We start from the raw sequence: 13,419 nt of genomic DNA, 5'->3' as shown, positions 1-13,419 counted from the left end.
GCCAATGGAGCATAAGTGGATGATGTGGGCCCTTCCAGGTTGGCCCAGAAACACCTCCCACGCAAGACTCTCCATTCTTGCTCACCATAGGTCCACTCAGTTCAAGGATGCAGGTCCTAGAAGAGGGTATTGCCATAGATACACGGAGCCTGGAGCTCTCAGTCCCCATGGGAGAGGCCTACTGGCAAGGAGGGACATCTGTGCTATATTTTTATGAGAAAAAAATAAAGGCCTATTGTGTGAAGCCAGTACATTTGGGGGCTTATTTGTTACAACAGCTAACATTATTCTCATACACCAAACTGCAAAGTTACATTTCTGAACTTCCCTGTCAGCTAGAGGTGGCCAGTGAGATTGAAGCCAAAGTCATCATGCGAGGCTTATGTAGCAACTCTTTTAAAGGAGAACTGATTTGGCTGTGAGGCATATTCCTTGGTCCCTTACTGTTTCTTTCCTTCTAGAATAAGGAGATGATGGCTAAATCTCGAGTGGTCAGCCTGTGACCTTGAGGATAGAAGTCCCTTGCTTGTGGCAATGGAATAGAAAAACAGAAAGAACCTAGGTTCCCTGTGTCTTCATAGAGCCACCATATTAGCCCTGGATTCCCTATTTTAAAAATTCTTTTACCTGAAAATAATAAATGCATAACCTGTTCACACCATGTTAATAGGAACTCCAAATTCACCTCCTTACTAATAAAATGGCCGTAGGAACTACCCAGTTAGAGTGGAGGTTCTGTGTCACACTGAAGAGTTAGGGGCAGGAAAGGCGGATCATGGTGATGATACAGAGCCATTAAAATAATGGCAATGCAGACTGAAGAAGCAATGGAAAACTGTATCCAGAAAGCAGAGCATAAAAAAAGTACACAGTGGTCATATAATAAACATAATTGGAAGTTTATGGCATGAAAATCAGGCTTTAAAAAGATAAATTCATGACTAATCAGTCTATGAAGGAGTATTGCATGCCAGTATGAGATGATGACCAGGAGATGGCATGTGGTGTGGTGCATGAGACACTTCCTTCCATTCAGATGATCTCACAACCAGACAAACAACGCAACAGGGAGACGGTTCAGAGCAGCGATGCATTCAGATAGGTCACTCATGAAAAAATAAAATGAGGAGAATTAAACATGACGCTTTGGGCCGAGTGATCAATCTTCAGTTGTTGAGTGGATGGATGGATGGATGGATGAAGACAACACGTATTTTTTAAAAACAAAAAAGAAAACGGGCAAGGTGCTCTATCGAATTAAGAAAAGGAAATCCGATTAGGAATGGGAGCCATGAAGATTTTTTTTCCATTCTAGGAATGATTTAATTGCTCAATAATCTTCCTAGGGGGAGCACTGTCAAGTGGTCAGCTAGTGTGGCCAAAGGTCTCCACTGAGTAGTGTCTGGAATATCCTTTATTGGGAAGAGCTGGATTAGGTCCCTGTTGGAACTGAACTGAGAGAGAGTTCTCAGATTCCTGGATTGTAAATCTCTGTAACCAGAGACAGAAAATCTCTCTTGCCTTTATGAGCAATCCCCTGGCCTCTGTAATGATATCCATACTCATCGTTTAACAGTTATTTGCCACATCAGCCTCCCCATGGGGAAAACAGCAAAAGTCATTTTTTAGTTTATGACAGAGCTAGCTTGGACATTATGAGAATATCATTGCTAGGAAACAAAGAAAGGGAACACAGTGTCGGGTGACAGCAATTTCAAGGCTTGGTTCTCATTTATAATTACTCTGCATTCTCTAATTTATCATTTCAACATGGAAGATGAATCTTGAACGCGTGCCCCCCCCCCCAACCATGCTATTCTGTGCAAGACGCGTTTTGTTTTGTTTTTTTCAATTCTGATGATTCCCTGTAGTCTCCCCTGCTCCATGGAGTGCACAATGACAGACACTGTAGTCATTATGTTTATCATTAGGAACTTGGTTCCAAATAATTGGACTTTGCCTGCAGACAATACGTTTAAGCAAATGTGATGCATACAGATGAGGAAGGGCCAGGGCACAGGATCCTTCTGATGTTGGTAATTTCCATACGTCCCCCGCAGCCATTATCTCATTTCAGCACAAGACAGAAAAGGGAATGAAGGCACCCTGGACAGGTTGCTGGGGGGAGCCCTGCTTTTTGCCTTAACGGGTCCCGAACACATACTACGTGATGGTACATACAGGTACCAGGAGTTCATCATCAGATTGTGATGGTCTCCCCACTAATGTCCAAACAAGAATGCTGATGTTAATGTAAACTTCATGTCACTTCCACACATTTTATTTGCCACGGGGGAAGCCTCACAGTTAGGGTCCTTTAAAGCCTGTGCTCCAATTGTCTTATCCCAGACAATTAGACTTCTGATCGCATTGGCCTCCAGACTAACACTGGAAGAGAAGTAAGGAAGCTTGGAATGGTAATGCAGAAAAGACAAAAGGGGTCCACAAAAGTAATACGCAAAAACAGTTCGTGGCAGAATGCACGTGACAACTACAGCCTATGCCATTTATAAACTAGGGATACCATTCCCTTCCTTGGAATTGCGATCTGCGTTATGTGCTTATGTATATTAAGATACATCACCCAGCTTGACAAATCATGACCAGTTGGCTAGATATCTTTTTCATGAGTATGTAAGAGAAAATCCACATTGAACTTGTTCCCCTTTCTAAAGTCTTACCTCCGTGAAGTACATGACAACAGATCTTCCGTCATCTCAGTGTAACAGAGGGGAAAACACATCTATTCTTGTCCATATTTAACCATACTCATCCCAAAAGGTTCATGAGTACTCAGCCCTAGAGGAAAATCTATAAAATAGATATTGGTTTAAGGGCTTTCTTCATGACTTTGCACAACACTCATATTTTAAAATTACATTTGCTAAAAGGATGTCCTTTCTCTCTCAGCAACAATGAGCAAAATTTGTAATTGACCTTTGTCCACCCCATTAAGGTATACCTAGTTCTGTGTGGTTCATCTCTACCAGACCAACAGATCCATTAAAATAAATACTCATGCACACTGAGCCTTTAGAACATGCTCTATCATCTAAATCAGACACACTAAGGCAAATATAAAGTGTGCAATCTGGAAGTCAAGGCACATAGCCAAGGTGACCCATCATCTCCGTTTGCCGAGGACAGTCCCAGCATAGTAACTACCAGTACCCACCGCCCTTCGTGCAGAAAAGTATCTCAATTGGGACAAAATGTTACATGGTAATTACATGCATAATTAGCATATGTAGAGGATACTCAGTAAAGAAGCTGTGAATGGGTCACTGTGGTTGGGCAAGTTACCAATCGTCTCTGAGCATCCGTTTCCTTATGCAAAAGACATGGGGATTATAACAGCTATTTTGCAAGGTTATTTTAAACATCAGATAAGTCTCCTGCAGAGTGCCTGGGACCTTCGTGTTCTACAGATGTAGCTCCGATGATGGTGATGAAGATGAGGACCTCATCACTCTAGCTCTCGAGAACCGTTTCCTTATCTACAGCAACTAACGATCACATACCTCTTTACCTTGTATGAGATGCTGACACATCGTGATATGCGATTTATCAAACTTGGAGGTGGACCTAGACCTTGTGAGTCTCTTCCAGCTCTAACCACCTATGACCCTGTTATTCCAAAGTACACTGGCTAGAAATGTCCTGTACCATCCACAGGGGACAGCAAGAGTCACTGCAGAGACCTCTTGTCTATACTAGAGAATCCTACAACCACTTCTCTGGCCAGTCACCTGACTTTTCTCAAATTTCCTACAGGCAGAATGGATATACTTGCTCCTGAGAATAAATGTGATGTGCTCACAAAAACACTTCATTCTGAAGATGATTTGTACATCTATCTCTACACCAGTTTTCTAGCTAGCATGGGATAGTTAAGTGTTGGATATTATTAGCATTGTCATTATTATTATATAATTTTTCATTATATATATGGACATTTGAACCATACAACCTAGGTAGTTCCTCTACTGACCAGCTATGTGACACTGGGCAAGTTTCTTAATTTCTCTCATGAGGTATCATCATCTGTAAAATGGTAATAATACTATCTAGCTATCTAAAGGGTTGCTGCAAGGATTTAATGAGTTAATATATGTATAGTGCTCAGAACGGTGCCTAGAACTTAAAGCATTCAAGAACTGCTGTTTTATTGTCACTATTAATAGCATTATTATAATCTCCAAGATACAGTCTTAAGTAAAAGAAAAAGAAACAAGTGCTAAACAGTATGCTAAATGGTATACCAAATAGTATGCTACTGCTTATTTCTAAAGAGGAGGATGTAAGGCTTGTGGGACTGGTCGACATGGAGTAAATCCACAAAGCCTCTTTCTCCCACTGATTATAAGTGAAGCGTCTGTACAGAATACAAAACCCAACTTCCTGACGACTCTGAAAAGCAAACAATACCAGATTGACAGAGGAAGTTGAAACTTGAAGAAATATACATTGGTAAATTTCCTGGATTAAGTTTTCCTCTTTGAATTCTTGGCTTTGATCCAAAGAGGAGTCAAATCAAAAATTGTACAGTGGGAGAAGATAACAAAACCTCTGAGAAAAATCTCCCCTTTCTGCCCAGAAAACAGGGAAAATGAGCCCTGGGAAACCAAAGCATGTGATAGGACATCCCTGGTATTTTTTTCCTTTTCTCTCTGCCCCGATGTAAGGCCAGCCCCAGTCAGGGGGCAGCACTGAGGCTGGGCAATGTGAGAATCTAGGACCCCAAGAGATAACCCAGCTCTCTGGCCAAAAGGACTCGAAAAAGGGGATCCTGTGGTCTGAAGAGTGAAAAGAGATGCTGATTATTTTTGTTCTCTTTCTCCTCTCGCTGCTTTGCCTTCTGGGTGTTCCCAGTCCACAGAGCTGAACAAAAGTATTTGTGGTGTGAGGATAAAACTCTGAAATATGTCCACCTGTTTGACAAGAACAGAGGAAATGGGCCCCTGAGAGAGACTGTGAAGAAAATTCCAGAGAGGGGAGAGTTGGGGAAGGAAATCTTGAAAAACTGTGTATGCATCAAACAAGTTCCAGACTATTCATGAAATATGCATGTGTGAAATAGACCCCAAGAAGCAAGAAGTAAATTACAATATAAAGAACCACATAAATCCCAAACTAACTCCAGGTCAGCACATAGAAACAACATAGCAAAGGCTATGAAAACTGAATGGACCTTGTTACCACCACCCATGAGAAGTGAGACAGACTTGTCACCTGAGCCTAATCTGGTTGGGTCTCAAAAGGAAAGGAAGAGGAGGCAAAATGAGAGGAGAGGAGAGGAAAGGGGAGGGGAGGGGATGAGAAGTTAGGAAACAAACAACAACAACAACAAAACCATCATTCTCCAGCAGATTTTAATAGAAGCCAGAGTCTCACAACATAATATTCAAAATACCTAGAATACAATCTAAAATTATTCAACATGCCCCCCCAAAAAAGGACAAATACAATCAATAGATGTCAACCCCAAGATGATCCAGATATTAGAATTATTAGACAAAAGCTTTAAAGCATTTACTATACCCACGCTCTAGGAGTAAGTATGAATACTGCTGAAATTAATGGACAGACAAAAGTTTTCAGAGGAAAATTAAAAATACAGAAAAAAATGGATGGAAATTTTAGACTTGAACAATACAATAATTGAATTCTTTTGACAATTCACTAGATGCATGAAATAATAGGTTCAGGAAAGGGTCCAGAAACTTGAAAATACAGCAATCAAAATTATTGAATCATAACGGTAGAGAAAAACAAATTGAAAAAAAAAAATGATCAGAGTCATAGGGACTTGTGAAACAATACCAAAAGATCGAATATTCTTGTCACTACGGTCCCAGAATGGGAGAAAAAAGCAATTGGTGCAGGAAAAAAAAAATGCTTGAAGAAAGAATGCTAAAAATGTATTAAATATTGTAAAAAGGCATAAATTTACAGATTCAGAAAGTTTACCAAACCCTAAATAAAATAAATTCAAAGAAAAGAATACACACTCAATGATCAAATTGCTGAAAACCAAAGGTAAAGAAAAAATCTTGAAAGCAGCCAGAGAAAATCAGCACATCACATATAGAGAAATCAGCAACCTCTTCAGAAATGCTGGAAGCTAATTCTCCTTTTTAGTGGGATCTTTGTCTGGTTATAGGATCAAGGTAATGGGCTTCATAGAAGGAGTCTGGAAGTTTTCCTTCCATTTCTATTTTTTGGAAGAGTATCTTCAACAAATGGTGTTGGGAAAATTGGACGGCAACATGCAGAAGAATGAAACTGGACCACATTCTCATACCATACACATTTGAGTTTGAATAAACTCAAAATGGATGAAAGACATAAATGTGAGACAGGAAACCATTAAACTCCTAGGGCAGAACACAGGCAGCAACTCTTTGACTTCGGCAGGGGCAACTTCTTACTAGACACGTCACCGAAGGCAAGGGAAAGAAAAGCAAACATGAATTATTGGGACTTCATCAAAATGAAAAGCTTCTGCACAGTGAAACAATCAACAAAACTAAAAGGCAGCCTACAGAATAGGATAAGATATTTGCAAATGACACATCTGATAAAGGGTTAGTATCCAAAATCTATAAAGAACTTACCAAACTCAACACCCAAAAAACAAACCCAGTTAAGAAATGGGCAGAAGACGTGAATAGACACCTTTCCCAAAGAAGACATGCAGATGGCTAAGAGACACATGAAAAGATGCTCAATGTCACTCATCATCAGGGAAATGCAAATCAAAACCACAATGAGATATCACCTCACACCTGTCAGAATGGCTACAGTTAACAACACAAGAAACAAGTGTCGGAGAGGATGCAGAGAAAGAGGAACCCTCTTGCGCTGCTGGTGGGAATGCAAACTAGTGCAGCCACCCTGGAGAACAGTATGGAGGTTCTCAAAAAACTAAAAATAGAACTACCCTATGACCCAGCAATTGCATGAGTACGTATTTACCCAAAGGAAACAAAACCACAGATTCAAAGGGGTAAATCACTCCAAAGTGTATAGCAGCATTATCAACAATAGCCAAACTACAAATGTCCAACTGATAAATGGATAAAGATGTGGTATATATACATATATATACACAATGAAATATTACTTGGCCATCAAAAAATGAAATCTTGTTATTTGCAATGACATGGATAGAGCTAAAATGTATTATGCTAAGTGAAATCAGTTAGTCAGAGAAAGACACATATCATTCAATTTCACTCATATGTGGAATGTAAGAAACATAATAGATGAAAATATGGGAAGGAGGGGAGAGACAAAACAAGCAAACAAACAAAAAAACCACAAGAGACTCTAAAATGACAGAGAACAAACTGAGGGTTGATGGAGAGAGGTGGATGAGGGATGGGCTACATAAGTGATGAGTATTAAGGAGGGCATTTATGATGAGCACTGGGTGTTGTATGTGAGTGATGAATCACTGAATTCTACTTCTTAAACCAACACTGTACTATATATTAACTAAAATATAAAAAACCAAATAAATAGAATTAGCATTTAAAAAGAAATAAATGATAGAAACTGGAAGACAATGGAAAAATTTTTAAAGATTTTAAAATTCCATATACAGCGAAAGTCAATTTCCAAGAAAATACCATTTAGGAATAAAGGTGAAATAAAGACATTATCAGTAAAGTTTAAAAGGGAAAAATCATCACCTGAAGATGTGGCCTAAAATAAATGCTAAACTAAGCTCTTCAAGCTGAAGGAAAGTAATATTAAAATGACACTTAGAACTTTAAGAATAAAGGGAAAGTTAAAGAAATGGTAAAGATCTGGGTAAATAGGATAGACCATTTGTCTCTGCTTAAGGTCTTTATAATTAGGATGACTACTGACAGCAAAAATTGAGTTTTTAATGTATGGAGACAACTGTACTATAAAGAGGACACAGTAAAAAAAAAAAGTCTATTTGGTTGAAGAGCTTTTAAATTTTATTCAATTAACAAAATTTTATGTCAAAGTAGATTATTAAAAGGTATGTGTGTGGATATATATATATATATATATATCCACACACATATATATATAGTAACCTCCAGAGCAGATACACACACACTCACACACACATACAAAAGACAGATGACCAAAATTCCAAACGAGAGATTTTAATGGACTCTTCAAAAGATCAAGTAATCCGAGGCGCCTGGGTGGCGCAGTCGGTTAAGCGTCCGACTTCAGCCAGGTCACGATCTCTCAGTCCGTGAGTTCGAGCCCCGCGTCAGGCTCTGGGCTGATGGCTCAGAGCCTGGAGCCTGTTTCCGATTCTGTGTCTCCCTCTCTCTCTGCCCCTCCCCCGTTCATGCTCTGTCTCTCTCTGTCCCAAAAATAAATAAAAAACGCTGAAAAAAAAAAATTAAAAAAAAAAAAAAAAAAAAAAGATCAAGTAATCCAAAAGAATGAGAGGTATCAAAAGAAGAAAAGACAAACGGAAAGCAAATAATAAAGTGGTAGACCTAAACCCAACTATATGAATGACTACATTAAATGTAAATGATCCAAACAAATTAAAAAACAGAGATGGTAAGACTGTACCAAAAAAACAGGGCCTAAGTATATGCTGCCTACAAGAAACACCTAAAAATGTAAAGATACAGATATACATAGGGTGAAATTAAAGGGACAGAAAAAGATATACTCTAGAAACACGAAATGAAGGAAGCTATTTATTAATATCAGACAAAATAAACTTCAGAACAAGGACAATAAGGAATAAAGAGGATTGTTACATAAAGATAAATATATCTTTATCTGTATTTATGTGTATATCTTTTTTTTTTAATTTTAACATTTATTTATTATTGAGAGACAGAGCATGAGCATGGGAGGGGCAGAGAGAGGAGGAGACACAGAATCTGAAGCAGGCTCCAGGCTCTGAGCTGTTAGCACAGAGCCCAATGCAGGGCTCAAAGTCACAAGCCACAAGATCATGACCTGAGCTGAAGTCGGATGCTTAACCGACTGAGCCATCCAGGCGACCCTAACTGTGTGTATATCTTAAAACAGAGCTTCAAAACATTTAAAGCAAAAAAAAAAAAAAAAAAAAAAGACAGAAAAAATAGAACAAATTCAGTATTAGACTAGGATAGGTACACAAACAACCCTCTCTAAGCAATCAACAGAACAAGTAGACAGCAAGGACACAAAAGTGCTGAATAATACTATCAAATATTTTGACCTAACTGATATTTATAGAGCACTGTACCCACCACAGCAGAACACACAGTCTTTTCAAGCACATGGAATATTCACCAAAATACACTACGTTGTGGATCGTGAAGCAAACCTTAAAGTTTTTAAAGAACTGAAATCATACAAAGTATATTATCTGACTATAATGGAATTCAATCAGAAATCAATATCAGATTCTCTAGAAAATTCCCAAATATTTGGAAAGTAAACAACATGTTTCTAAATAACCAGGAGTCAAAAAGAGACAAATTAGAAAATGTCTTGAATTGACTGAAAAAAATATACAACATATCAAAAATTTGTGGCATGCAGATTAGAGACTAATGTATAGTGTTAAACGATTGTAGGAGAAATAAGAAAATTTTCAAGTCAATAATCTAATACTTGACGTCAAGAAACTAGAAAAAGAAAAACAAATTAAACCCAAATTTAGTGTAAGAAAGCACATATAAGGATAAGAGCAGGAATTGATGAAATTGAAAAGAGAAAACAACAGAGAAAAATCAATCAAACCAAAAGCTGGTTCTTTAAAAAGATCTATAAAATGATACATCTCTAGCCAGGCTGGCCAGGGGGAAAAAAAGAGAGAATACAAATTACTAATATCAAGAGTGAATTGAAGAGATAACACTACAGACTTTATAGACATTAAAGGGCTAATAAAAGAATACTATAAACAACCTAGTCTGTGTATTTGACAACTCAGACAAGGTGTGAGCAAACTTTTTTGTAAATGGACAGACAGTAAATATTTAAAGCTTGTTGGCCATATGGTCTCTGTCATAATTATTCTACTCTGCTATTACAGTGCACAACATTAGGTAAGTAAATGGGCTCTATTCTAATAGAACTTTATTTACAAGAATAAATGGCTGGGGCACCTGGGTGGCTCATTTGGTTAAGCATCCAACTCTTGATATTGGCTCAGGTCATGATCTCATAGTGAGGTTGAGCCGCACATTGGGCTCTGCTCTGGCAGCATGGAGCCTGCTTGGGATTTTTCCTCTCCATCCCTCTCAGCCCCTTACCCTCTTGCTTTCTCTATCTCTCAAAATAAATAAATAAACATTAAAAAAAAAAGAATAAATGGCTGCTCTGTGGGCCTTATTTTACTGACGACTGGCTTGGATGGAATTGACCAGTTCCTTTAAATAAAAGCTATCACTCAAGAACAAACAGATAACCTAAACACACTCCTAAATCTATTAAAAAATTGTAATTCATAGTTAATATCCTTCCAAAAACTAAAACTAAGGGTCCAGACAGTTTCATTGATGAATTCTACCAAATATCTAAGGAAGAAATAATACCAATTCTACAAAATCCTTTCCAGAAAAATGAAGAAAAGTAAATACTTCCCAGCTCATTTTTTGAGTCAAGTATTTCTCTGGTATCAAAACCAGTTATACACTGTTGGTGGGAATATAAAATGACAACAATAATCTTCATAAACATACACACAAAAACCCTCAACAAACTATCAGCAATTTGAATCTAGCAATATATAATAAGTACAATATACCACGACCAAGTAGTATATATTCCAAGAATGCAAAGCTTCTTCAACATTTGAAAACCAATGTAATCCACATTTTAATAGACTAAAGCAGGAAAACTACACGATCATCTCAACAGATGCAGAAAAAATATTTGGCAAAATTCAATATCCATTCATGATCAAAAACAACAACTTCAGTTCTTAAAACAGAATTCCCTTAATCTGATAAAGAACATCTATTAAAACCCTACAGCTAATATCATACTTAAGGTGGAAGCCTAAATGTTTTTCCCATAAGGTCAGGAACAAGTCAAGGATGTCAGATATCACCACTCCTATCTCCCATTAAACATCATACTGAACACCCAAACAAGTGCAATAAGGCAAGACAAAAAAAAAGAAAGGGGCACAGATGGAAAAGAAATAAATATATATATCTCCATTTATAGATGACATGATTGTTTATGTAGAAAATCCCAGAGAATCTATTACAAAAAAGTATCAGGATACTAAGCGAATTTAGCAAGATTACAAGACACAAGTTCAATATGTAACAAAGCAACTATATTTCTGCATATCAACAATGAAAACTTGACAATAAAAACTTTAAAAACAGTACCATTTACAAACTGCCAAAAAAATGAAATACTTAGGCACAAAGACAATAAAATACGTACAGGATCTGTATACTGAAAAACATAAAACACTGATGAAAGAAATCAAGAGAATCTAAATAAATGCAGAGATAGACCATGTTCATGGACTGGAAGATTAACATTGCTTAGAAGTTTGTTTTTCCCAAATTAATCTACAGATTCAATGCAATCTTAATCCAAATACCAGTAGGATTTTTTTTGTGGAAATTGACAAAATAATTCTAAAATGCATATAGGAAAGTAAAGGATGGGGCACCTGGGTATCTCAGTCAGTTGAGTCCCCGATTTCAACTCAGGTCATGATTTTGCAGCTTGTGGGTTTGAGCCCCACGTCAGGCTCTGTGCTAACAACTCGGAGCCTGGAGCCTGCTTCGGATTCGATCTCCATCTTTCTCTGCCCCTCCCCGACTCATTCTCTCTCTCTCTCTCTCTCTCTCTCTCAAATATAAAAATAAGCATTAAAAAATTAAAACAAGAAAGAAAAGTAAAGGAAATGTAACAGCTAAAAACATTTTGAAAAATAAGCACACAGCTGGGGGACTCACACTACCTGACTTCAAGATTTAGTATAAAACTACAATAATCAAGACAGTGTGGTACTGGCAAAAGGATTAACATGAAAATCAGCGACACAGGATATTTAGTCCATCAATAGACACACATGAATATGGTCAGTCAACTTTTGACAAAGGTGCAAAGCAGAAAGAATAATCTTCGAAACCCATGTTGCCAGGACAATCTTTACACACAAAGAAGAATGGCAACGTGCAACTCCTACCTTCAATAAAAATTAATTCAAAATGGGTCATCTGCGTTGAGGTAAGCCACGCAGCTGTACAACTTGTAGAAGAAAATCTTTGTGACCTTGGTTTAGTCCAAGAGTTGTGAACTATGACATGAGAAGCACAATCCCAGGAACGAAAAAATTGAAATATTAGACTTCGTCAAAATTAAAAACTTCTGCTCTTCAAAAAACACTCTTAAGAGAGTGAAAAGAAAACCCACAGACCAAGAGAAAATATTAGAGAATAAGATGTCTGACAAAAGAATTGTATTCAAAACGTATAAAGAACTCTTACGCTCAATGATAAAATTTTTAATTTTTAAATTAAAAAAAATTTTTAAATGAGTAAAACATTTACACACACTCCCTCAGAGACATACAGATAACAGATGAGCACATGAAAAGATGCTCAAAATCGTTAGTTATTAGGGAACTGTATATTAAAACTACAGTGAGCTAACTCTACATGACTATTCCTATGGCTACAATTTTTTTTAACCTGCAAATACCAAGAAGACAGAGCAATTAGAACCATTATACTCTGCTAACAGGGCTATGAAATGGTACAGACACTTTGGAAAACAGCTTTAGCAGTTTCTGATAAAGTTAAAAACATATTCTTAACCTTATCACCTAGGGGGAGCCTGGATGCCTCAGTCGTTGAGCATCTGACTCTTGGTTTCACCTCAGGTCATGATCTCAAGGTTTGTGAGATCAAGCCCGATATCGGGCTCTATGCTCACAGTGCACAGTCTGCTTGGGATTCTCTATCTCCCTCTTCCTCTGCGCCTCCCCTGCTAGCATGCTGTCTCTCTCTCTCAAAATAAATAAACATTTAAAAAATTAAAAAAAAAAAAAAACCCTTATCACCCAGCAATCCACTCTCTGGTATTTAACCAAGATAAACAAAAACATGGATCTACACAAAAACCTATAGGCAAATGCATATAACAGCTATATTCATAATCACCCAGCTTGGAAACAACCCAAAAGCCCGTCAGCTGTTGTATGGTTTACACAAACTGCTGGTTGGACCTTACAGCAAGCAGTAGGATACTCAGACACAAAAAGGAGCACACTCCTGATACATGCAACAACATGGATGATTCTGACACACCGCGCTAAGAGAAAGAAGCCAGACTCAGAAAGGCTACCTACCCAGCGATCCCATGTCTGTTACACTCCCACAAAGAAAATCTAGAGAGAAAGAGGACCAGGAGGCCAAAGATGAGGGCCAGAGGGGGGTATCT

The 13,419-nt window shown here is 37.8% G+C and overlaps 1 protein-coding gene across 4 annotated transcripts in view; it reads right to left on the bottom strand.

The window, feature by feature from the left end:
- The window catches only part of CAMK1D (calcium/calmodulin dependent protein kinase ID), a 501,235-nt gene that overhangs the window by 289,228 nt on the left and 198,588 nt on the right, over positions 1 to 13,419 (bottom strand). Inside the window, exon 1 of one of the 4 annotated variants that reach the window (XM_042944890.1) lies at positions 2,682 to 5,597. The exons of the other annotated variants lie outside the window; for them this stretch is intronic. Coding sequence (XP_042800824.1) covers positions 2,682 to 2,743 — 62 coding nt within the window. The 5' untranslated portion in view covers positions 2,744 to 5,597. Of the gene's footprint in view, positions 1 to 2,681; positions 5,598 to 13,419 lie in introns of those variants that run through there. 4 annotated transcript variants of the gene reach the window in all.

Source organism: Panthera leo, chromosome B4 (assembly GCF_018350215.1).
Source record: "Panthera leo isolate Ple1 chromosome B4, P.leo_Ple1_pat1.1, whole genome shotgun sequence".
NCBI lineage: Eukaryota > Metazoa > Chordata > Mammalia > Carnivora > Felidae > Panthera > Panthera leo.
This window is presented reverse-complemented; position numbering and strand designations above follow the sequence as displayed.